At 40.2% G+C, this 24,050-nt stretch overlaps 2 protein-coding genes across 3 annotated transcripts in view; one reads left to right on the forward strand and one right to left on the reverse strand.

The window, feature by feature from the left end:
* si:dkey-178k16.1 (band 4.1-like protein 1) overlaps positions 1–20,544 on the reverse strand; it is a 42,197-nt gene extending 21,653 nt beyond the window's left edge. Inside the window, exons 1-3 of one of the 2 annotated variants that reach the window (XM_038723660.1) lie at positions 20,176–20,544; positions 5,410–5,498; positions 4,940–5,089 (exon numbers count right to left, since the gene is read on the reverse strand). In XM_038723660.1, the coding sequence (XP_038579588.1) occupies positions 4,940–5,089; positions 5,410–5,481 (222 nt within the window). In that variant the 5' untranslated portion in view covers positions 5,482–5,498; positions 20,176–20,544. The remainder of the gene's footprint in view (positions 1–4,939; positions 5,090–5,409; positions 5,499–20,175) is intronic. The other variant, XM_038723661.1, reaches the window with a different exon arrangement.
* Positions 20,545–22,052: 1,508 nt separating this feature from the next.
* On the forward strand, positions 22,053–24,050 carry LOC119904949 (piggyBac transposable element-derived protein 4-like). The gene is made up of 2 exons (XM_038721564.1): positions 22,053–23,297; positions 23,421–24,050. Exons 1-2 carry the CDS (start codon positions 22,302–22,304, stop codon positions 23,946–23,948), a joined length of 1,524 nt encoding a protein of 507 aa, XP_038577492.1. The 5' UTR covers positions 22,053–22,301; the 3' UTR covers positions 23,949–24,050.

The raw sequence follows: 24,050 nt of genomic DNA on the forward strand, positions 1-24,050 counted from the left end.
AGAGACGGGTGTGTGTGTGTGTGTGTGTGTGTGTGTGAGAGAGAGAGAATGGGTTAATGGCTGAACCAGGAGAAAGTAAATTTGGTTAAGTTAGCCTGAAAGACATTTAATTTCTTTGCATGTCATGATTTGCATATCATTAATTAACTGTAATGTAGCAGTATTTGAACCATCCTCTGTCATGGATTTGTTTGAAATACATACATTTTAATATTCCTTTAACAAATGTAGTCATTCCAGGCATGTATTTATTTAATTATCTGCAAAAATTGCCTTTTATAAATGTGGGCCCCTGGCCCTCTAAAATCCTCTGCCCTGCCTTTGTTCAAAGCTACAGTGCTCAGTCTTTATCTTTTTACCATCTTTCAGTAGACCTACTGATACATGATCATGCAACTAGTTCTCTCCCTGACTCATCACATATGGATGCATGGTCAAGACTCATCTATGTTAGTTTGTATCGCACTGGGGATCCCTATAGCGTCATAGTTCAACGCAGTGGGGGAAGCCCTGTAGCGTTTTTTTTTTTGACGATAAAGGTAGATATATGAGGTTGGGGTGGATGGAGGGCAAGAACCTGGACTTTGAACCAGAAGAGCGATGTTCATGTCCCGTGTGAAACAAAACGTCAACATTACATTTTTTTTTTTAAGTTTGGCAAGTTACGGAAATTGTGTAAGTTACAGAAATTGTGTAAATTACGGAAGTGGCGTAAGTTAACTTACGTGATAACTTATCTGTAGTTATTTTAACCCAAACCATGATCTTCTCCTAACCTTAACCAAGTAGTTTTGTTGTCTAAACCTAACCAAGTACTTTTTGTGCCTAACCTAACCAAATTGAAACATTTCACAACTTTAATAACTTGCCATTTCAAAATGGCGATGTTTCAAAATGCTAGAGTTTTATTTTGAAAGTGTAACCGGATGCATGCATGATTATTTATTGTTGCTAACTTTACCAGACATTGCATATTTGTTGCTGCTAAGCATTGCTCACTTGCCCTAAACATCTAAAAATGACACAAAAGGGGTACCCAGGGAGTTAAAAAGCGACGCCAAAGGGCTTTGACCAAGCGTCAATATGTGACGAGTCGGAATTGAGAATGTGTTAGCCCATCAAATCCACCCCCCCCCCCCCCCCCCCGTTTGTTTCTGTTATAAATTTGAAGCCTCAAAACCAAAGCTGAGATAACCCTGATGACATCGCCAGGGTTATTTTCCAGACTTCGGAAAGCTCCCTCCAGAGCCACAGAAATATTTGTTTTTCATAGGCTTTGTAGTACTACTCATGGTGGGTAAGCTTAAAGGGAATGTCCCTTAATAAAACGTGACATCGCCTCATTATTTCTTTTTCTTGACATGACACTTTTTTACATTGCAAATTTCAGGTGAAGTAAACACATAGAGTGCTGGACGAAACACTATATACATAAAGCAGCATCACATTCAATGCCACCATGGTGGAAAGACATGTGAATGCAATAAACATTTAAATTATAATACTTGAAGGTGGATGGACCAAATATGCTATGGTCATTTTATCAAAGGTTATTACGACTTGTTCACTAAGTTTGGCTCATGACACTTAAAAGATTATACAGTATAATGAGAAAAGCTGCCTTTCAACCGGGCAGACTGTGCTCCAGCTCATACATTCTTAAGTTCTCTTGAGCAAGACACTGAACTCATTTTCAAGAGGCTCAGGTCTGCAGCTGACTGTGCAAGCAGAGAGCAATGCTGGAGGCAAACATGCTAGATGGCTGTTAATAAAATTGGAAGAAATGATATGTCATGAATCTTTCATTTTAACTTGTTAACCACATGGTCACATGAGCCTCACGTTTATGGAGCTGGTGGTTTTGTCTTAGGAGGCACTTGAGCGCTCTTGACTGTAGGTTTTATCCTGTGCATATAGATTTGTTTCAGCCCTTAAATATCAGTGGAACATAACACTTTGAATTCAGGAAAAGCAGACCCCAAACAGCCCTTCCTCTCGATTAAAGTGGAAACACACATGGTCTTGTGGTTAACCAGTAAAAATGAACATTAGGGTTGGACCTGCATAAAACATTCTGTTCAGCCAAAGTTTAAGTAGTTAAAAAGAGTATGGTCTCCTCAGGATTTTAATCTAAAAGCCAGATGTTTCATTCAAAGTTGTTTTTGAAAAACGAATAGCTAGAGTTTGTAAGCTTGAAGGCAGTGAAGTACTGTAAGCAGGTGGTGGAGTTCTTTTTTTTTAAGAGTATGGCTTTAGACTGGAAATGAAAACACACCGAGCTCAATCAATATCTGCAATGTTGTGAGCCAAACATCAACAGGAGGCTCCGGCAGCTTCTCTGTGTTTTTATGGACATCATGACTGTAATTAAGGTAATGATTTTATTACATTCACTGTTGTGTCTCTGCATGCCTTTTTTCCATTGCACACTCTCATACACAATGTAAGCAGTCTTGGTATCTATCCTCTTCTCCATATTTCTCTCCACATCATCTTGCACTCTCCTCATCTTTTCTTCACCCTCCTCATCTTTTCCTCTCTCTCTTTCCTTCAGCTATTCTATTTTCTCCCCGGTCAAACATAAGAGCACTCATCTGTCAACTGTATGGATTTTATGTCAAACCCCAATACTTTTAGTGTCACCGCCCAGGTGACATGAAGAAATGTGTGTGTGCGTGTGTGTATGCATGCATGTAACCAAGAGAGAAGGAAAGATAGGGGATTGAGTTGAAGGAGAATGTGTGTTGGACACCTCGGTCAGGACTTCTTCTCTTGTAAGTAAAAAATTTGAGGTCACGTGGGAGGCAGTAAGCCATAAATGGAATATAGTGACATGAATGAGGTTGAGCAGCCAACAAGATCATTCCCGTCACACATCGCACTCCATCAGCAGCGGCAGCCAATGGAGTTCCAGTGTGGGCTTTAATGTGATTCATGGCAGCTCTAGCCCTGCACAGGATCTCCCTCTGGTGTGGAACACCCCTTTCAGCACCCCTCACTCTTCTTCAGAAGTCATTTCAGTCCAGGAGCAGATACATTTTCTGCAGTGTTCCATCATGATGAGCGTGTGGTGCTACTGTGAAATTCAAATAAACCAAGAGTGGTAGGAATTCACCAAGCTACACCCATCTGTTTACAAACACAAAAGGCTACAGAGTCACGATTCACGGAAGCCAGGGATTGCTCATCTTAGCCTTCCATCCCCCACAATGTAGAGCTTGTCTCACCTCCCTCCACCCATCACTCCCCCTCTCAGTGAGAATAGCAGCAGAGCTGCATTTCCTGACTCAGTAGCATGTATTACTGAGGGAGACTAAATCCCACTGAGGTGTACCTTCGTGTGGTGTGCTGAGTCAAGGGCTACGTTCAAATGGTGGAGATGTACACCAGCTTCTTAAAATGCTATATTTATTGTCACCCTGCACAGCAAGATTTAAAATTTAAGCACGTGTGCATTTTAGTGCTGAGAAACAACCAAACTCTGTTTTAATAACACTGCAAAACCACTTTTTGAAATCCTTTATTCTAATTATATTTCTGCATGTTTGCAAAATTGTGGATGGCAAAACGATTACTAGAGGGTTGTTATTGTGGCATGGAAAGGAAGCTGTGTGTTTAGCTATGAAGTGAGAAGCAACTTTAAAGGTTCTGTGTATAATATTTAGGTGGATCTATTGACAGAAATGCAATATAATATATATAACTAGGTTTTCAGTGGTGTATAAAGACCTTACATAATGAACCGTTGTGTTTTAATTACCTTAGAATGAGCCCTTTCTATCTACATACACCGCAGGTCCTCTTACATGGACATCGCCATGTTGCGCTACCATGTTTTTACAATAGCCAAAATGGACAAACGGCTCTACAGAGCATGTTTGGTCACTACGTTGAATACGTACGAAGATCAAGAAAAAGAAGAAGAAGAACAACAAGTAATATTAGTAGCAGTATAAGTAGCAGTCGACTGGTTTATTAGAAGTAAGAAAAGAAGAGAAATTTTGACAAATAAAGGACCACATGTATTATTTAGCTCAAGAGCTGACAGAGCCTGTCGACCACCGTATCTTCTCCTGCTTGCTCGGAAAGGGATGGGTGAGCGGTGCATGTGGTGTTGGAATAATCAGAATCTTTTTTCCCTCCTTAAATCTTTATTGCAAAAAGAGAACAAAAGTGTGCATGGGACATAAAGAAGTATACAGAACTTTGATTCGTGCAAAATCACATATTGCATATACATATTTTGCAAACATGTCATTTGTAATACGGTTATTCATGTTAGTTTGCTGTCCATGTAGAGTGAACTAGATGTCTGTGTGTTGTTTATATGCTCTGAAAATGCTAATCCAACACATCTTGGTATTAGCCTCCATGTTGAATCCATATTGTGACTTAAGAGCAGATGAACACATGACTGAAGTCAGAAGAACAACTTCACAACTCGGGAAATGGGACCATCCGAGGAGCACGTGAATGTACTGTGAACCATTGGTTGCAATTCGCAACCCTCACCACTAGATGCCACTAAAACTTACACACTGATAGGTGTAGGTCACTAATATGATTTCATCCTGTCAGTTTGTATTTTCAACACTATTAGAAATTTCAAGAGCAGGACCATGATTTAGTACATACAACATGGTCCTGGATCAGGGCTAGTTGTGAACAAGTTAATAATTTAGCCAGGTTATCTAAACCAAACAAAATAGTCCAGTTCCTAGAAAATTGGCAAAAAGAGAATTCCACTTCTGTTGTGAGAATTAGGAGTTGGATGCATCAAGGCAAACAATTGGTGCGCTAATTCTCCATTCATGTAGCATTAAAAATCATTGCAGATGCTCAACAAGATCACATAATGAAAGAGCACCAGTGAAACCTCTAACAAGCAAATACAATCATCATCATCATTTTCGCCAGCACTGAAAATTTAGCAACATACCTCAACTGCAGCCTCATAGTCTGAACCGTCTAGTAGTGTGACTTTGACTGGGACAGTCTTGGGCCGCTTGTTGGTTTTCTGGGGCGATTTGGAGGCTTTACTGGGGGTCTTCTCCGAGCTATCATCCGCTTCCCCGTGGTCCTCTGGAACCTGGGAGAGAGAAAATCCTTCCTTTAGGTAAGAGAGCTTCAAATCACTGTCCATTGTCTCTTCATTTAAACAGTTGCATTCTAAGTCTAAAGGGGCATTATATGCACTCGCCTTGCAAAATCTCTGATCATGTGAGGCAATCAGCAAATGCATGATGTTGTGTGAGCTGCTGCTCTAAGATGTTAAGTTGTTAAGTTGCTGGCACAGACAGAGGGGGCTAGCTGTCTTGCATTTCAAACAGAAAGACGGAAGGCCCCTGAGTGATTGAGAGGCCTGAGCAAAATGATCTACAGCTGCTGTGAGTTCCACAGCGCTCCCACCTGATTGGTTCTCCTGGCGTCACCCTCCATTGCGCTCTTCAGTTCCCCAGCCAAAGCCTTCTCTGTTGTCATAGAAATGGATGGCAGTCCTGCAACCACACATAAACATATTCAGTCAACATGAAATCTTCTCCTGTTCCAAAAACCGAGTGCTTACTGCTGCTAGAAGTCCAATTTGCCTCTGGATTCCTGATGGAGCGACTTAATCTGACATTTTGGTGTAATGAATGGCTGCAGAACAGATACCTTTGGTGACATCACTTCCAATTTGTATTTTTAATTATCCTGCACTGCCAAGCAGATTGAGTGTCTTTTTCACATGCGTGGTCACTGAATTGTGCACAGAGCAATGGCGAGGGAGAGAGAAAGAGGGTAGCTTAGCCAGTGCTGGCTCACAGCCTCCCACAGGAGCACTCTTCATGAAGAGTGTTGGCTTCAGGACGCTCTCCTCTCACACTAGCAAAGGAGATAGCATAAATTACATCAGCCAGAGAGCCCTGCGGCACCGCACAAGACAGCAGACACACCGAGATACAGAGAGAGAGAGAAGGAGAGGGCACTGGGAAACGTGACGACAATCTGAGGATGAGACAGGAGGAAGGAAAGAGGAGCACAGGATAAAAGGTAGAGGTTGCGGGGAGAGACACACCAGGGAAAGAAAAGAGAGAGAGAGGGATGAGTGAGACATCCAACAATGCTGATACAATATTCAGGTGAGCTGGAGACAGATGAGGCTTGTCATTTGAAGGTGACCACTGCTATACTCGAGCTGGACTCTTTCTTCGGGTGACATACAGTACAAAGCTAATATATTCAGATTAGGTGGTACAGCTAAGAGAAAACGAATTATCCAAGATAAAGCCCAGAGTCACTCTGTAGCTTTAGGATGAAAGGGGAGCATCGGGTCGCGGGTTTAACATTCCTTATGTGTCAGCTGAAATTTCCCAAGATAACACAGGGATTTTCTTTTTCAAAATCACAGTTTAAATTCTACACTTGAGCCATTTTCTGAGAGACACTGGATTGTGATGAGATAGTAATGGTGCAAAGTTTTATAAAGGTGATTCCTTTTTTTCCCCAGTCTGGCAAAAATGTGGTGGTATTCGTCAAATTATGAGGTTGTCGCTCTCCTTTAGTATATTGTTTATGTTAGAATATCCCCATTTTTCAGCCTCAAGAGACAGGTTGTGCACAAGAAATACAAACTCTACTATATAATGTAACAAGTCCTCTTCTTAAGTAAGTCCAGGAAATGTGTCAGCCTAAGCCATGTGTAATATTGTTTCAAACCTGGAGAACTCCAACTACTTAATTAATGACATCCTATAAAGTGTGAAACGGCCAAAAAGCCATAGAGCGAGTGTCATCAAACAGTAAACTAAACTTTGCACAACTGATGATATGAAAACAAGAAAATGCTCAATAGGTACCTATTGCTGCGTTCTAGGCAACTCGGAACACTGAAAATTCCGACCTCCAACTAGAAAAAGTACCATGGAACGCCACCTGATTGGATTTCCTACTTTCCTACTATTTCCTATTTTCCTACTTGTGAACTCGGAGAAAAATATGTACCCCGACTTCACAAGTAGCAGCTGAATTACATCACACAACAATGCCAGCTCCCATGGAAGCCCACATTATAAATGGGAAATCATAAACTAAAAGGCAACAAAATATACATTTGCATGTATTTAAATTAAAACAATACATACGATCATATAGTAAAACCTGTTCTGCATGTACTGTAAATTGATGTTATTAGGTAGCTGGTTACAATAAAGAATCTCATGAAGTCATCTTCTCTGCATAAAAGTTATTGTTAAAAATGCCAAAACATTTGAAAGCATTAGGAAGTATAACCTACAATATTGACTGACTCTTGAGGATTACCAACTGATGTAGCTAGACGGGAATACAACTGAAGTATAGGCCATTTGTGTCAGTTGTTTGCATTTAAACGGCCTATCCTTTTAATTTACACCAAAGGCACAGCTGAGGGTGCAACTTTGTGTACACTTTGTCACGGTCAGTTTTTTGTTCACTTTCGGCGTCATACACCACCATGCACCTTTGAACGCTTTGAGGTTGAAAGTTGGATATTTCAACTTGGAAATTTCCCAGTTCCGAGCAGTCTGGAACGTGGCATTATCACACACACTGTGAATGTGAAAAATGGGGAAAAAGCATAAAATAAGGCAAGAGGTTAATGAGAGGAGGGGATTAGTGAGGAGGGGACATGGGAAGCGCTGATTTAAAAAAAGAAAGTACAAAGCTTCCAGGGAAAACGGTCATTAGGGACGAGCAAAACAGAGGCTTAATTTGGCCTAATAACTGCCAGTGAAGTGTTTGTAACCAGGAAAAGATATGGTTGTATTTTCTTTCAAAAAAGAGGCCCTAATTAACAATTTTTCCCTCAACCAGCTGTCTCAGTACATCTCTGTGTTTACAATACGGGAGGCTGGAACACAGCATGTCTCAGCTTTCATGATAGGTCAGCCTCCTACTGCATAATGAAGCCGGATCAAAGAGGAGTGCAGTCTGGCTGTAGGAAGGCTGCAGATGTCACATGTACACCATGCAGTGATCCTCCACAACTTTTAAGACCTGCGGGTTGGTTAATTAATCTAATTACTGAAAAATAATACTATAACTGAGAATATCTTTTGAAAATCAAAAGATATTCTCATTATTACTGTACATTATATGCACCAATAACATTTTGCTGTGTTTCAGGTTAAAGTGGCAAAAGGGAAATTTATACATTTTCCAAATGGGATTTCCATGTGTAAATTTGTCTCGTACGGCTCATGTTTATGCAATGAGCCAATGTCAAAGTCAAACAAGGGAAACAGCCAATTTACATAAATGCATCCTTTTGTTTTTAAATTATTTAACTTTCTCCGTATGTGGACACCACAAAGCCACACCTGATATTACCTGATTTTGTTTTTTATATCATGTTATGCTATGTATTTAAGCTCAATAGTTGAAAATTAACAATAAAAAGCCTCAATTAAACACCTGGTCTGGTTTTTATAGAAGTTCTTTCAATGTATAAAACATCTTAAACCTTGCGGGGTCGCCCGCTTTAGCTGCTTCTAAGCTGCTTAGATCGTTAATACAAATATTAATGTTTAAACGTATGATCAATATGGACATGCTGAACATCGTTAGATCGGTTAGATTCTCCACAATACCACTGTTAAGTTCATTTAATTCTTCTAGATTTACTGGTGTAACCTGCATGGCTTCAAGAGAGGAAAAGGGGAAAAAAGTGCTGACTGCCGTTAACTTTGAAGCGCTTGTCCACTCATTAAGTCCAAATGCGTCCGTTCCTTGATTATTTATCTTCCTTTAATCTGTAAGGGTCCACCGATCAAAAGAATCAAAACAGCTTTTCATAAAAATAAATCCAAGTTGTGAATCCTGTCATGTGAACTCCATCAAGTATTATTCTGTTTGAAATAAATAAACTGTTCAGTTTTGTGCAAAAAGAATTAAAGGCCTGTCCCATATGGACGCCTGTCCCAAATAAAGGCAGGGTCAATTCAGTGATTTTAGCAAATAAAAGCCCGGGCTATTAATCAAAGTTTTACGGTATTTGTTAAATGTCTGTTTTATTATAATATTATACAATTTATCACATCTTTAAAAAATTAGAATAGAAAAACTAGCTGGTTACAGAAATCAAACTTAATGCAATGTGACTCCACTGTTGCATGACGTCCACGTACGTCTATACGTGGACAGTTGGTTTTTGGTGAATAAAAACTACAATTTACTCAAAATTTTAATTTATAAAACATAAACCTAATAATAATATTTATTGTACATACTACTATTTTTTTTATCTTGATTGAACTCCTTGAATAAAAGTTTTTCACAGATATGCCTGAGGCATTTAGCACATGGCCATCACAGTCGGCCATCTTGGACTGATGGGGTCATCAAGCAATAAATATTTGGAAAACAAGAGAGTAACCACAGTTACAGTGTTGCAATCAATCAACTGACACTGTCCTCAAATGACTTGGAGAACATAACCATGATATAGTAACCCAAAATGGAGTTAAAATAATTATCCACAAATGTGGATGCCATGCATGAAAGGGATATATTGACTTTCAGTATTGCTAATGATACGATCATATGTTATCATTTTATAAAATTATTTTTTCCAAATTAATGATTCCAGGAAATCATGGTTCGATATAAAAGTTATTCTATATCCCTGAAGAGTTCTGTCTGAAAAGCATTTTTGAGTGAAATAACATATGGATTTTGCTCAGCTGAACTGTAATAACTTTGGCAATCCCCTAACTTTTTATCTAGTGCATCAGTGCTTTGATTTATGACAAAACCCCAGCAAAACGATTTACATTCCCATCAGCCTCAGCTGTACTTTGTATTTAGTGCTAATTAGCACGCTAGCATACTAAACTTAGATGGTACTAAGCACACCCATTAAACATCAGCATCTTAGCATTATGAGCATGTCAGCATGCTGCTGTTAGCATTTAGCTCAAAGCCCTAAGCACAACTGTGCTAAATTGCCTCACATCATAACACCCTTCAGCCCTACATGTCATACAAAAGCGTATGTCATAAAATCACAGATGAGGATCACGATGAAGATAATTAAAAGGCCAAGTCCATTCTTTTACCTTGACATCCATCTCTATTCTGATCTGATTCTTCTGATAAATTGCAGTTCTCCTGAACACTTGGTCACGTCAGCCAATCAGATCTGTCCACTGTAATACCCCCACTCAGTGTGAATGTCAACCACTATGAAGCAGCTGTCAGAACAATGTACCAGTGAATCACAAGCAAACTTGAGAAGAATCCTAATGGATCAGTGTCAGAGACTTTAGGGTGCTCATTTCACACACATCATGATCGCGAGACTAATCAATTCTTTCATTTAGGTCACTTTGTGATTCAATCACCCCGGCTCCACATCAGTGCTGGTCTCTGCACACCTAATCATCTGTGTGAGGAAGATGATGGAGACTGAGATGTGTGTGTTGCTGCGGCTGCTTAGACTCAAAATTCCTATTACAGTCATTGTCTTCAAACAGACTCCGATTAAACTTCTTTCTATACAAAATCGTCTGCGGCCTCTTTGGTTCTTGAACTTCAAAGAGCATGCACCAGGGAAAGTCTCTGTGAAGTGTGACAGCATCATGGTAGGTGAAGCTCCTCAAAAGGATTGTAGGCCTCCAAAAATAGTTGCATTACATGAGTTGACTATTCTTTACTTAAAAAAGACAGAAATACTGTTTTTATTTATACTTCAGAAAGTTAGGGGCCAAATTAAAACGCTGTCAGACTAGATTTGGGAAAGGGCTTATTTGAGGATGGCTATCTAACTAATGGATTACATTACACTCAGACACCACTGTGATACTGTACTACAGGTTTTAACATTTGCTTGAGTCATAGATAACCAAAATAATCCCAGATGGCTTCTATTTCCACTCTTGTCTATTAATCTGAAACTCTGTGGGCACTGTGAACTATGTTTGTGTCTGGATGAGTTTTAAACATGTTTTGGACCTTATGAAAACTATCTAAAGGTCACAGCAGTCCCAAACTACCACTGATAGTAATTGTATCAGACACGGAGAGACAGAAGTCGATGCAATATTGACAGAACGAACGGGGAAGCTTTGCAGCTAATTCGCGCTGTTTATCCACACTGTTGAATGAACACTGCCACTATGTTAAGGTCCTGAAAATCTTTTTAACTAACGTTAAAAGAATTGTAGTTATTTTTCCATCTCTGTGTTTCCATCTGTCCTTTTCTCACTACTTAGAATGGGGCGGGGTACTGATGGAAGAAGTAGATTTCCCATGCTAACCAGAACTGAGCAACATGAGAACCGGAATCACAATGTGATGACAGTTGTGGGATTATTTGCTTAGGTTGTCATGGAGCTGCCTCTGTCAGTCAAATCAGATCAAACCACACTCACACAGTCCACACAAAGCACATCAGCTGAGCACAGAGCAACTTCATGATAATCTTAAATGCTTAAATCTTAAATCCCTGTAAATGAAATTGCATAAGGGGTGGACACAATGACATGAATACCTGTAAAATATAATGCAATTAGTTGCAATAGTCATGCAATGAATTCAAAGTTTGATTTTATCTTGACGGAGTCAGGTGTTGATCCTCTACGGTTGACTCACCTCTTTGACAGTCTCAATAATTTCTAAGCTTCATAAATGCACAGTACAGGTGCTCTTTCCAAAACATTCAGTGCATAGTGTTGGGTCCAGAATATATCCTGTTTCAGTACATGAACCAATTAATTAGTTACCAATAGTTTTACAAGGTTTAATTACAGTCTACATATTAGTGTGCACTGAGCACAAATTTAAAACTGTGTGCTCTACCCAAAAAGCTGTCGGTGTGCAACTGTTGTTTGTTTGTGCCAGGGACGAAGCCAAGATTTTTTAAATAACAAGTTCCTCCATTGCAACACCACCCCCTCAAAATTTTGACCAGACAAAAAGTCTATATAAAAGTCCAATTTTTATTCTTCAGTTAACAGTTCAATTGTATTTTCTGTGAGTGTTATTTCCCTACATGACGGTCAATGTTATTTTTGAAGCTTTTTCTGCACTGCCAGAAGTGTAATTCTGGAGAAACAAGAAATACAATTTACTGTCAAAAAACATTTGAATTAGTCTGTAAGTATCACCTTGTGTTTCTTTAAAATGCAGAATGAAACCCCAGCCCTACTGGTCTTTAAAACCTCCCCGCTAAAATAGAGAAGCATGACCTGATTATCTTAGCTCTGTCTATCTTAGCTGGCACACAAGATTCACCAAATACAAGCAAATGTACCTGTATAAACCCTGTTATTCGTTCAGGATGGGAGGGAACCATGAGTGACTTACACCTACTAGGCTGACTGTCACAACATAGAAGAGTGTGCAGATGGTCCAAAACTCTGTTAAAATATTACACATCTGTAAACTTGAATTTTTCTGCAGCAAAGTATTTGCCTCCACATTTCAAACATTTTTCATCACATTGCACTTTGTTTCAAATATTTACCCTGTTTTTGGGCAAAAAGTAAAGATGATATATCTGACGTCTATGATGTACCGCATCTCTGTAAGAAAGAACAGATCGTATCTTCAAATCAAATGAATATGCTTTGTTTCCATAAGAAGTATTGCCTATTCAAGTGTTTTATAAAACACTGCAGGCATCAATAAGATAAGCAATGTTTAGCGGATCGGTTATTGAAAATCTTTTAAGACAAGACACAGATAAGTAAGATTTAGCTTCTATCCATAAACATGCCCACAGACTTCCCTATCACGGCGTTCTTTCATTCAGGACTCTATCAGCCTTGCCATGTCAGTGTATCTCTGGAGATGACCTCCTCCGCGCTCTACATTTCAGAGTCAGTCCAGTCAGTCAGTAATCATTACTGAGCATCGCGGCTGTTTTGATGTAAGCTGGGATCAACTGCACGACTTTGAGACGCACTCACTGAAGAGGAAAGAAATCTCAAACTGCAGAACTTCAACTACTTTTCTACAAAAAGCAAGCAAAAAGCAGACATTGTGACGGCCCAAAACACTCATCATCTGCAGCGGGGCAGCTCAGATAAATTGTCAGATAGTAACGGACATGATGGCTGATCAGCTGGGGCAGAATGATGTCCATGATGCACCATTCACCGTTGCCTGCCTGTGCCCATTTGTCTTCATGGCGTCTCTCAAATAAAGAGACTGTCAATTTAGAGGCCCTAAAAATGGATGCGTCTTCAGGCAGGCATCAGTTGCCCACAGGCCCATCCTTCATCAGCAGGTGGGCAGGAGAAAGCTGTCAAATATAGCAGCTCAAAAATATGTCACAGTAGAGCAGGGGAAACACGGGGATGACAGATTGTGGATTCCTCTCGCTCCTCAAACACAGTATGCTGTCAGGAAATTGTGCACGTTTGCCTTCCACCAGAGTATGTTGGAGGGAAAAAAAGGTAAACAGTTTGAGAGCAAAACAGCAAAGAAGGCAGGGGTCAGTGTCATCAGCACCTCCTCTGGTCACACCTTCAAACTTTGCAATAAAAGTGTTGTTTTCCTCTTTTTTTTGTTTGATTATTGATAAATAATTAGTATTGTAATAAAAGTGTTACAAAAACAGTGCAGTGACAGTAGGGGTAGTAGCAGCAGTAGTAGTAGTAGTAGAAGTAACAGGAATAGTTGTGTACTGTGCTGCAGAGAGGAGCATGCAGCTAATGTGCTTACTGTGATCTCCAGGCAGTGTTCTTCCTTTGTTTACGCATCTTTTGTGACTACATCATTTACAAAAATGAACAAAGCATGCTCCAAACTGTACTCCTGTTAATTAGGCTGTTCATTAATTTGGAGATTTGAGGGGATATTTCTTTCACTCAGAAACAAAGACAGTTTTGCTCCAACCAAACCATCTGTCTAAGTGACTATGAATATGGATCTCTCTAATATTTGTGCCAAGTGTAAAAGTATCCTTGTTTTTTTCCAGGACAGGTTGGCCACCCTAATGGAGTTTTGGCACTTTTTGGACACTAATCACTCTCCATGATGTCTTTGACTAGCACAAACAACAATCCGTGTTTATCATTAGATATCATCAGTATAAAGGGACTGATGATTGTGATGGAAACTGCATATTTCCTTGGTCTTGCCATGGTAATGTGGCAGAATTTAATGACACTAGAAAGGGTGGAAAATAATTGTATTATTTCAATTTAATTTTGAAAAAAATATCTACCTGTGTGGTTTTCAAGACATTATTTTTAAATGATCCTGTTAGTGGTCTGGTCATGAGGAAACAGGCCAGACATCATGAGATTTTTTTCATTTATATCTGAAATATGTCACCCTGTCTCCTAATAAATTTGGCGATCCCCTGACATTTCACCTAATGCCACTAGCAGGTCTGAATTTTAACTTGTCCTTTAACTTTAATCTACAAAACCAATGACATTTCCGTCAGCCCCAGCTTTATATTTGTGTTTAGTGGTACTGTTAGCATGCTAACACGCTAAACCAAGATGGTGAACATGAAAAACATTTGCCAAACATTAGCATGTTAGCATAGTCATTGTAAGAATGCTGACATTAGCATTTTAACACAAAACAATCCCTTGTTGCTAATATAATATTTTACTTGATATTGATGTGAATTGTGATGTTCATGTTAATCATTACAACTCTGTGTTGTAAAATAACAAATCTACCTTGTAACCTTTTATCCAGACATGTCTAAAGCAAATAGTGTTGCTAAAAGGCAATAGTACACACATATTACGTGTACAGTACATGTTATTTGACATCCACAGAAGCCACCCACTGCATGAGCCAATCACCAACATTTCTCAATGAGCCTTGGCATTTTATCATGCAGCTCCCTCCACATCTCAGCTTTATAATCAGTGCTTCCCTCCTAATGGCATACACAGCCAGTCCATCAATCCTTGCTGGACAGAGTGTGCCTCTGGGAAACCAGGTACAAGACGGTGGGGGTTGGGGAAGTGGGAGTGGCGAGATGTCCTTGTTCAAGGGAAACCATATACACATTGTCCAAACCTCTGGCACTCAGCAGTCTTGGAGGCAGATTGCGTAGCAGGACCGTTAAGTCTGTTGCAAATCATGTCACACCACAACAGAGATAAATGATGCGACTTACAAACCAATGAGCCTGCAAGTTCATCCTCCCCAAGAGAAAGCAAGCCCAGAAGGAGTTGTGCTACCTGTACCTGTACAAGCACTCTCTCATGGGAAGGGTCTGCGCCACAGCAGGGGAAATTACAGTACAGTTTCTACACTTCAGCATCTGAAGTCCCAAGTTCCCCTTTTTGAGCTGATATGAAAAGACAGATTGTGTGATTGCAAACTTCTCTGTGTCTGCTTCATTAGCGCTTGGAGTCAAAAAAGGTGGCAAATGTGCACATCAAAATGATTAGAGCGGGGTGGGGGGGGTCATTGTAAAGTTAATCCTCACTGATTAAAACAAATCAGGCAGTGAAATCTCTCAAAATGAGCTGTCAAAATGCATCGTTTGATTTACGAGATGAATATCTTCTCTAAATATTAATCAGTTTACACGAGTGGAAGAGCCACCCTCTTCCATTCTACACCACAAAGTAATCCTACATGCATTTAGTGAAGGGGGTCATGTCAGGGTATGTAACAAGGTGTGGGATTTATTACATTAAAGATCAAAAACAATTTGAATTCCTGGGATGTGATTGGAGAACTCAGACTGCTGACCTATTTAGATTTTTCTATCAAAAAACTTCACTGCACAGACACTTGTGTGGGTGACACTGATTGTGAGACATGTTGACATACTGTTGATATATTCACTGACAAACGTGCTGCAGCAATTCACATATACAATGAGACAGTGACAGTGCAAAGCAGACTGTAGACTAAAATTATTTTTATACATCAGAGTGGAATCAGCACCTCCATGACACAGCCTCTCCAGAAACTGAACATTTTGAGCTTCACAAAGTTAATATTTCTTGCTGTGCCGTTTCACTGATTGCATAATATCATATACAGTAGGTGTTGCTGTTATTGTTTCCACCGCCTGTGTATTTAAGCAGCCTGGTGAAGTCCGATAAGTACCTCCTGTAAACGCACATTGTCCAGGTTTCGTATTAGAAGCTATACAATGCATTAAATAAATTATTATTTAAATTAGTAAAACAATTTATCCATGAACATACAGCCCAACAACTCCCCGATTATATTCCACTTTATCACAGCAGTCACACTCGTTGAAAACGAAGACAACCGTTTTTCTCCCATTCCTACAGCAAAGGCGTCTTCTACATGCTCATGTGCACATGCTGATGATGCATCGTTTCCCTCAATGCATCTTTACTTGCAGAGTCAAATAAAACAAAAAACAAAACATATCTTCACTGCAATGACAAGAAAATGACAGGCACCACGCTGTGCCTACCAGCGCAGTTAAATTTTTTTCTATTTGACCAAAGAGGAGAGTGTCGCTACTAACAATAGTTAACACAAAGACATCAGGCGTGCCTGTTTAAAATGCAGTAACCATGGGAACCCTAGCCTAACATTGTCTGTCAAGCATATCAAAATAAGATAAGAGGGGGGAAAAAAGAAAAAGAACAGCCTTTATGGATTATTTTGGTAGTTGGCGCATACAGACTCCTAAGATAGAAGAAGTGGTGAACAATCACATGGCACCACGATGAAGAATGTGACAGTTCATGTAGACGTGGGCACACACTATACACTATGTAAGATTAGTGGTACACTCTTTGGGATCATTTGTTGCTCACAAATCTGGTCAAACTATTCAAATCACATGTGCAATGTATATGTATGTATGTGATGTACAAAATAGCAGTCAATGTAAAATTGGTCAAGTGGATTCTTTTATTAGAGAGATCATCTTATGACCTCTACTATACTAAAAAAATCAGTTCACCACTTTCTCATCTGCTCATACCATAAAATAATGTTTAATGGCATTTGAAAATTAATCAGGAGGATGAAAAGTTGTATATACACACGCAATATATTATTTTACAGTTATTTAAATCTACTCATCTTTAGGGCTGACCCCAAATAGTCTAAGATTCGATGCTTCGATGGGCGGAGCCTGATTCGACTGTCAATCTCACAGTCGAAGCTTCGCTGCGAAACAAGGATCATGCCATTTTGGCTATATGGGGGTGCTCAACATCTGATTTTACATAGAACTACCAGTTTTCTCCTAATAAATTAATATACAGCCTATTACAATATACATTTCAACGTTTAATGCTGTAAATAAATATGTAAAAAGAATAAAACTTTCAATAAATGTTTTGAAGTGTGTGAATAAATTCAAAATTGTAAACCTAACCCTGAGGCGTCAAGTGCGCATGTGTAAGCGTAGCGTGTATGTGTGCAGTGGCAGTGGAGGAACACTTGCAGAAGAGACAGAGCCCCAGCCTCACTGGTGTTGTGCCGAGTTGTCCGAACCTCGCGGGACTTTTGGATAATTTATCACCGTTGATGAACCGCACAAAGAATATTATATCGTTTTTAAATAGCTGGCTACTTGAAATAAACCCGCGAGGAACTGCGATGTCAGGACCTGACAATTCTGATTTGACTATGGGGACTTTGCTACAACCTTTAAGTACAAACTTTCATTTATTTCATTTAGTCATTCAGACTAAACAGGTCACCACAACTGAACTTTCAAGTGTGGTATCTCAAATGGCCTTTGGTTTTGTTTAATAATGATACATGTATATGGTCTCATGTATGCAGTTACACTCATTTTCTTCGGATAACGCACTTTTTCAAGTTTTAAATTGAAACACCGTCAGTCTAATCTTGTGATTGCATTCATTTGGCATTTAATGATACCAATAGAATATACCTTTGTCAAACTGTGTTAGCAGTCATAACTTTAATATGATGTTAGAGAAAAGCTCACCAGAAAATGGGATGTCTTGCTGAGTTTGGCACTGCATCCTACAACACATCATTTATGATAATAATGCAAAAAGTGACAGTTATTACATGCTGTTATCTTTAATATGCGTTTGAAAGCTCCTCTCATTTCTAAGGGACGTGAGTTTATCTTGTGGAGGATTCCAATTTGGCTGTGAACATACCACTGGCCTCGCTTCAATGAGCTATTACAAATCGATCACAAGATGACTTGAAATAGGACTCGAGGGAGAAGTGTACTTCCTTAAACAAGCACGCACAGGGAATTTACGTGCACAGAAACACACACACACACACACACACACACACACAAGTGCATCCTGAGGCTGTACAACACATGACCTAACCTTTTCCCTTAAGGCATGTGCATTGGTGACAGATTGCACAGAGGTTACACATTGACCGGAAAGTAATGGAGTCACCGCCTGTGAATGATCCACCATATAACCTTGCCTTCCCTGTTTTAAGTTTGCTTGAATGTCTCCTACATCTTACTTGTCATAGATAAGAGCAAATTGCTCCGTGGGAAATGTAGCATGTAATTTCATTACTGCATTACCTGTGGTGAGACTCCTTGAACCACCTTGACAACAGCCTAGAAAAGAAGTATTCAATACTTTTTCCTGTAGGTGTTTAACACAACATGCATCCACACAAAGAGCTTTGCCCTTTAATGTGAACAAGTAAAGGGGCGTAACAAAGGAGTGCCACACTGCTTATGGATGCGCCTTTGTAATGCACACTAGGGAGGCTGAAAGTAGAGCAGGTGAAATAAAGGAAAATGAGAAAATGAGAGAGGATGCATGGAGGGACAGAGGAAGGAATGGACAGATGGATGGATTTAAGATCTAATTTGCCCCCTCCCTGACTCTGCCTCCACAAATTCAGTATCTGGGAATTACTATAGCCTTTGGCATGGCTGCAAAGGAACCAGGAGCCAGATACAGGAGGGCTGTCTGTGAGAAGGATGAGGGCGAAGAGAAGGATGCATTACTGATAATGGCAACTTTTACAGTTTGACTAGTCTGGAGGTGTTTAAACAAAACTTGCTGAATCTTGCACTTATGCAGATTTGCTAGTAAATGCTCATATATTTTTTTTTTCCATACTATTACTGAAATAGCTGTGTTATTTGTTTCTGTCCACCAAAATGAAGAAGTCTGCTTTATATTTGTATGTTTCTTGTATCTGCTATAACTGTCAAAATCTGATCCAAAAATTAATGTTTTGTTTACAGTTTACAACAACATAACATCTCATTTGTAATTCAAATTGTCTGTACTCTCAGGAACACTTTGTCCGAAACGTAGGATAAGTTGCATTCCGACAACAGAATTCCTGAGAGAAACACATCCGAAAACAACTCATTAGGCTATTATGTGATATAAATATAGCTTTGAGTTGCAGCTTTTAAAATTTTGTAAATCTCAAACTTATCGCTGAGACGTTGAAAGTAGTAGGCCTATTTCTTGAAAGGCAATTTCCAACACCTATTTTCTAATTAACTTATTGACCTTTAAAATACAGTAGCCAACCTTGCAAGCAAGCAATCTGAGACATTTAGTTGAGGCCAGTGTGCTCAGTTTCTTTATCTATTGTGAAGTTATTTTAAAAACACCTCTACTTCCAGTTGAGTAGCCTACCCCACTTTCTCACAGTGCAATTCACACATTCGGGTGAGCTTCCGACTGCGAGGCACCCACGCCTGCCCCCTCTGCCACACCCGAGGCAATACACTCCGTATTCAATTAGCTAATTATCCTGAGCATCAGCTGTTAGCCTATAGCTCCACACAGCCTAGATAAATCACAATCTTTATATAGGCTGGCATGTCCAAGAACAGGTCTGAACAATTGTACGTGGGTTGAATGTGTGCAGTCGCCTACCGGAGCAGATCAGGCGCTATGTGATTCAGTAAGATGATAAGGTGCACCTGCTGACTCGTTCTGCCTGCTGGGCCCTGATGCATGCATGAAATGAAGAATGCCCTGATTCTATGCAGCTTATTAAACCAGCCTGCCGACCATATTGGTCGGATTAAAGCTATGTGGCAACACCCTCTTCTTTCGTCCATGACACTTGAAGCACAAAGCGGTGTCTTTGCAGAGCATGCACAGCACGGTTTTGTGCAAAGCTTGTCACCGGTATGAAGATGCTTCCCATACCTTGCCTACAATGTCATTTCATAACAACCGGCAAATGCAGCATGCACCTGTTCCGCTGTCATCAGCGCCGTATCAGACGAACAAATAAAATGCAAACCTGCCCTGTCAGGTCCGGGTGTCAAGCTTCAATCCGAATTTCTGATCATTGAAATAGCAGGAAACTGGACGCCGCCACCGCCCCAGAGCGCCGCTCCTCTGCCACAGCAGACAGGCACAAGCCGGCAGGGATGGCTCACGGTCGGGAAGGGCTAGGAGGAGAGTAGAGGGGCGTCGTTTTCACGGTGTAAGCGAGGGAACTCCTAACGTCGTGCGTGATATGTGAGGACCGCTTCGCTTATGACACGCAGCGTCTCTTATCGCTTGCATTACTGATTTGTCGGGTCATCTTTTCCCACCGTGAAGCACATTGTTGAGGGCTTTTGGCATCGCGACTGGGAAAAAAGAGCTCGAAATTATAGACACCTAAAGCATAGTTTCACTGTCGGTTAACACATGTTAGCCCACTTGTCCTTAGAGTTATTGTAGACTAATAACAAGACATAATTTGATCATTTGAATAGATCTTATAAATGTATATCGTCTTCTAAATGGAGATTCTGCATGAGTGAGAATGATTCTTGAATGTCAATTTCATGTCTTATCGTATATTCCAATTCCCCCCCCCCTCCTCATTAAAATGAAGAGAGGAAGACACCTGCTGAGCTGCTGCTCCAGAGCTTTCAAGCAGTGGACAATTCTGCAGCCTGTCCCTGTCAGGTCGCCCTCATGCACCTGTTAGTTAGTAAAAGTCCATCAAATAAATTACAAATCAGTTTTCATTGCTTTGCATAATGGAAAATGGCATTGATAGTTGCTGATATAAGGACAGGACCAAAGAGCCAAGAAGATTAAATGCTATGTAAAATGTAACTTTTGTCTTTTCTTTGAAAAGACATAGCCTACTGTTAAAGTTAGACATTAGGCCTACTATATATTTTACAACAAATGTCCATTTTCTGTTTCATTGTGCTAAGAAAAGTGCCCCGGCCCTCAGCCAGCATACAGCATATTCACACATCCAACAAGCATTGACCCCTGACACATTTTACATTCAGACGTATATAAGACCTTCTGTAACTCACAGCATTAAGTCAAAATTATCATACTGTTCCCTGTATGGTGAGCAGTACGTTGAATGGATGAAGGCTAAGGGGGGTGATGCATTGCACTGGTGACTCATAGAAACCGTCTGTGCTGAACGCCCTCTCTGGCACAAGTGTTCTGTTGAAATGCAAATATGCATACAGGAAAATCAATCCCTGTCATGCTCCAGTGGGTCTCTTCAGTTGGTTACAGGAAATTTAGAAATAAGCCATTCAGGGACTAATGCCATATAGGATATGTCTTAATTTATTACCATTGTAATAGATGAAGTAAACGGAACATTTGACTACATACTCATATTAAAACAATTTAGGATTACATAAGTACAACATATGTGTAAGATGCCAAAGTCACTCCAAGAAGTTGTGAATAGATTTCTCCACATGGGGGCGACCATATACCATCATCACACTCATGACCATGAGGACAGTGTACAATGGACTGTGTGGGCTGTACATGCTTTACCCTTGCATTCAGCCCCACAAAAGCATTTCATTTGCTACATTTTTAACTGTGTATTTTCACATGTCTGCTGGTAGTTTCAGCACATAAGAAAAAAACATCACCAGACTTCCATACATGAATCATGTTGCTCCAAGCTCTGTCTCACATATAAAGCATTATCATTTTTGCAGTTGTTACATTGCAGGGCCATAAATCTCTGTTGTACTGTACCATCGAGGCATAGATGGATAAGAATAGGACTAAAGATTAAATCATGTCATCACCATGTCATATGACATGTCTTTACACATGATTTATGTTTTCTGCAGTTTTAAAGACAATACATATATATACATACATGACCTCTTCTGACTTAACCCTTGTGTTGTCTTCGGGTCAAATTTGACCCGTTTTGAAATTCTTTTGTATGAAAAATGTGGTTTTATTTCATGAAATTACACCAAAATAACATGGATGCTTCCACACTATGCTCTAAACAAACAAACAAAATGATCACTACTTTCACCGAATTGTGGGTATTTTTTTCAAATTTATTCAGTTTTTGGTCTTCCCGGGTCAGATCTGACCCGGTGTTGCAAAAGGGTCAATAAGTCACGGTGTTTTGGTTTTCAGCAGATGAACACCTGCAGGGGTCCAACAAGGTACGCAGTGGCTCGCGTTGATAGTATAACGACTGCTTTTCAACTGTTTCTGCCAGACCAAGTTGAAAAAATTGTGCTGAACATGACCAACAAAGAGGGGCATCGTGTTTATGGCAATAAGTGGAGAGAGATGGATGGGATAGCTCTCCAGGCATACTTAGGTCTGTTGATTCTCGCTGGTGTATATCGATCCAATAAAGAATCCACGGCCAGTTTGTGGCATGCCCAGTCTGGTCGAGCAATTTTTGGGGCCACAATGCCCCTCAAAATGTTCCACATTATCTCAAGGGTCATTCGGTTCGACGATCGAGATACAAGAACAGCACGCCGTGCAAGTGACAAACTCGCTGCCATTCGTGATGTATGGGACAAGTGGGTGTGTCTCCTGCAGCAGATGTACAACCCGGGAGCTGATGTGACTGTGGATGAGCGCCTGGTCCCCTTCAGAGGTCGCTGTGCCTTCAAGCAATACATGCCTAATAAACCTGGGAAATATGGCATAAAGATCTGGACAGCGTGCGATGCCAGGACCAGCTATGCATTCAACATGCAAGTGTACACTGGCAAACCTGCTGATGGACAGCCAGAAAAAAACCAGGGCAAGCGTGTGGTTCTTGAGATGGCAGAAGGTCTCCGTGGACAAACAATCACTTGTGATAATTTTTTTACATCACATGCCCTTGGCCAGGAGCTGCTCAAGAGAAAGCTGTCCATGGTGGGAACAGTAAGGAAGAATAAACCTGAGCTTCCACCAGCACTGCTTGCCACAAAAGACAGGGCTCGATATTCTTCCAAGTTTGCGTTCTCTGAGACACATACTATTGTGTCCTATTGTCCCAAAAAAGGAAGAAATGTGCTTCTGATGAGCACTTTTCATCGGGATACTGCTGTCAGCGCCAGGGAAGACAAAAAGCCCCAAGTTATCCTTGACTACAACCACAACAAAGGGGGAGTGGACAACCTTGACAAGGTATTTCACTTTTTTCATGCAATATTTATTGTCATTCATGCAAAGTCCAATTCATTGCATTATGTGTAATAAAATATAGTGTAGTGTCAATTTTGAGTTATGTATTTGTTTCTTTTGTTGCAGGTTACAAGTGTGTACACATGTAAGAGGAAGACAGCCCGTTGGCCCCTGGTGATCTTTTATAACATACTAGATGTGTCTGCCTACAATTCATTTGTACTGTGGACTGAGATCAACCCAACATACAATCAGGGGAAGTGCCACAGGAGGAGGCTGTTCCTTGAGGAGCTTGGGAGAGAACTGGTGATGCCTCTAATCAAAAGACGCCAGGTTCTTCCCCGCGCGCCAGCATCTGCTTGGTTGTGGAAATCCAGACGGATGGACCCTCTACCTCCGCAGCAGCTCCTACTAACCCAGCTGCAGCCACAAGGAAGAGGTGCCGATTCTGCCCTGGCAAGAGTGATCTCAAAACCAGCATCAGGTGCCAAAATTGCATGGCAAACATTTGCAAAAAACATGCCATTATCACCACCCACTGCCCATCATGCAAATGATAGCACATTCACACAGAGACACACAACTGCACTTACACATGTAAGTAATAAACATGTATATTATACAAGTTTTGAAATGTTGAAACTAAAGTTTTAAGTTTTAGAAATAAATGTTGACTGTTCTATGTAAATGAATTTATTTAGCTCTTTGTTTACTCTGTTATTTGTGAATAAAATTCCATCAAATGTTGACCTAGGA

This window comes from Micropterus salmoides, unplaced genomic scaffold, assembly GCF_014851395.1.
Source record: "Micropterus salmoides isolate LMB-PRFRI ecotype aquatic unplaced genomic scaffold, ASM1485139v1 Ms_hic_scaffold_16, whole genome shotgun sequence".
Taxonomy (NCBI): Eukaryota; Metazoa; Chordata; class Actinopteri; order Centrarchiformes; family Centrarchidae; genus Micropterus; species Micropterus salmoides.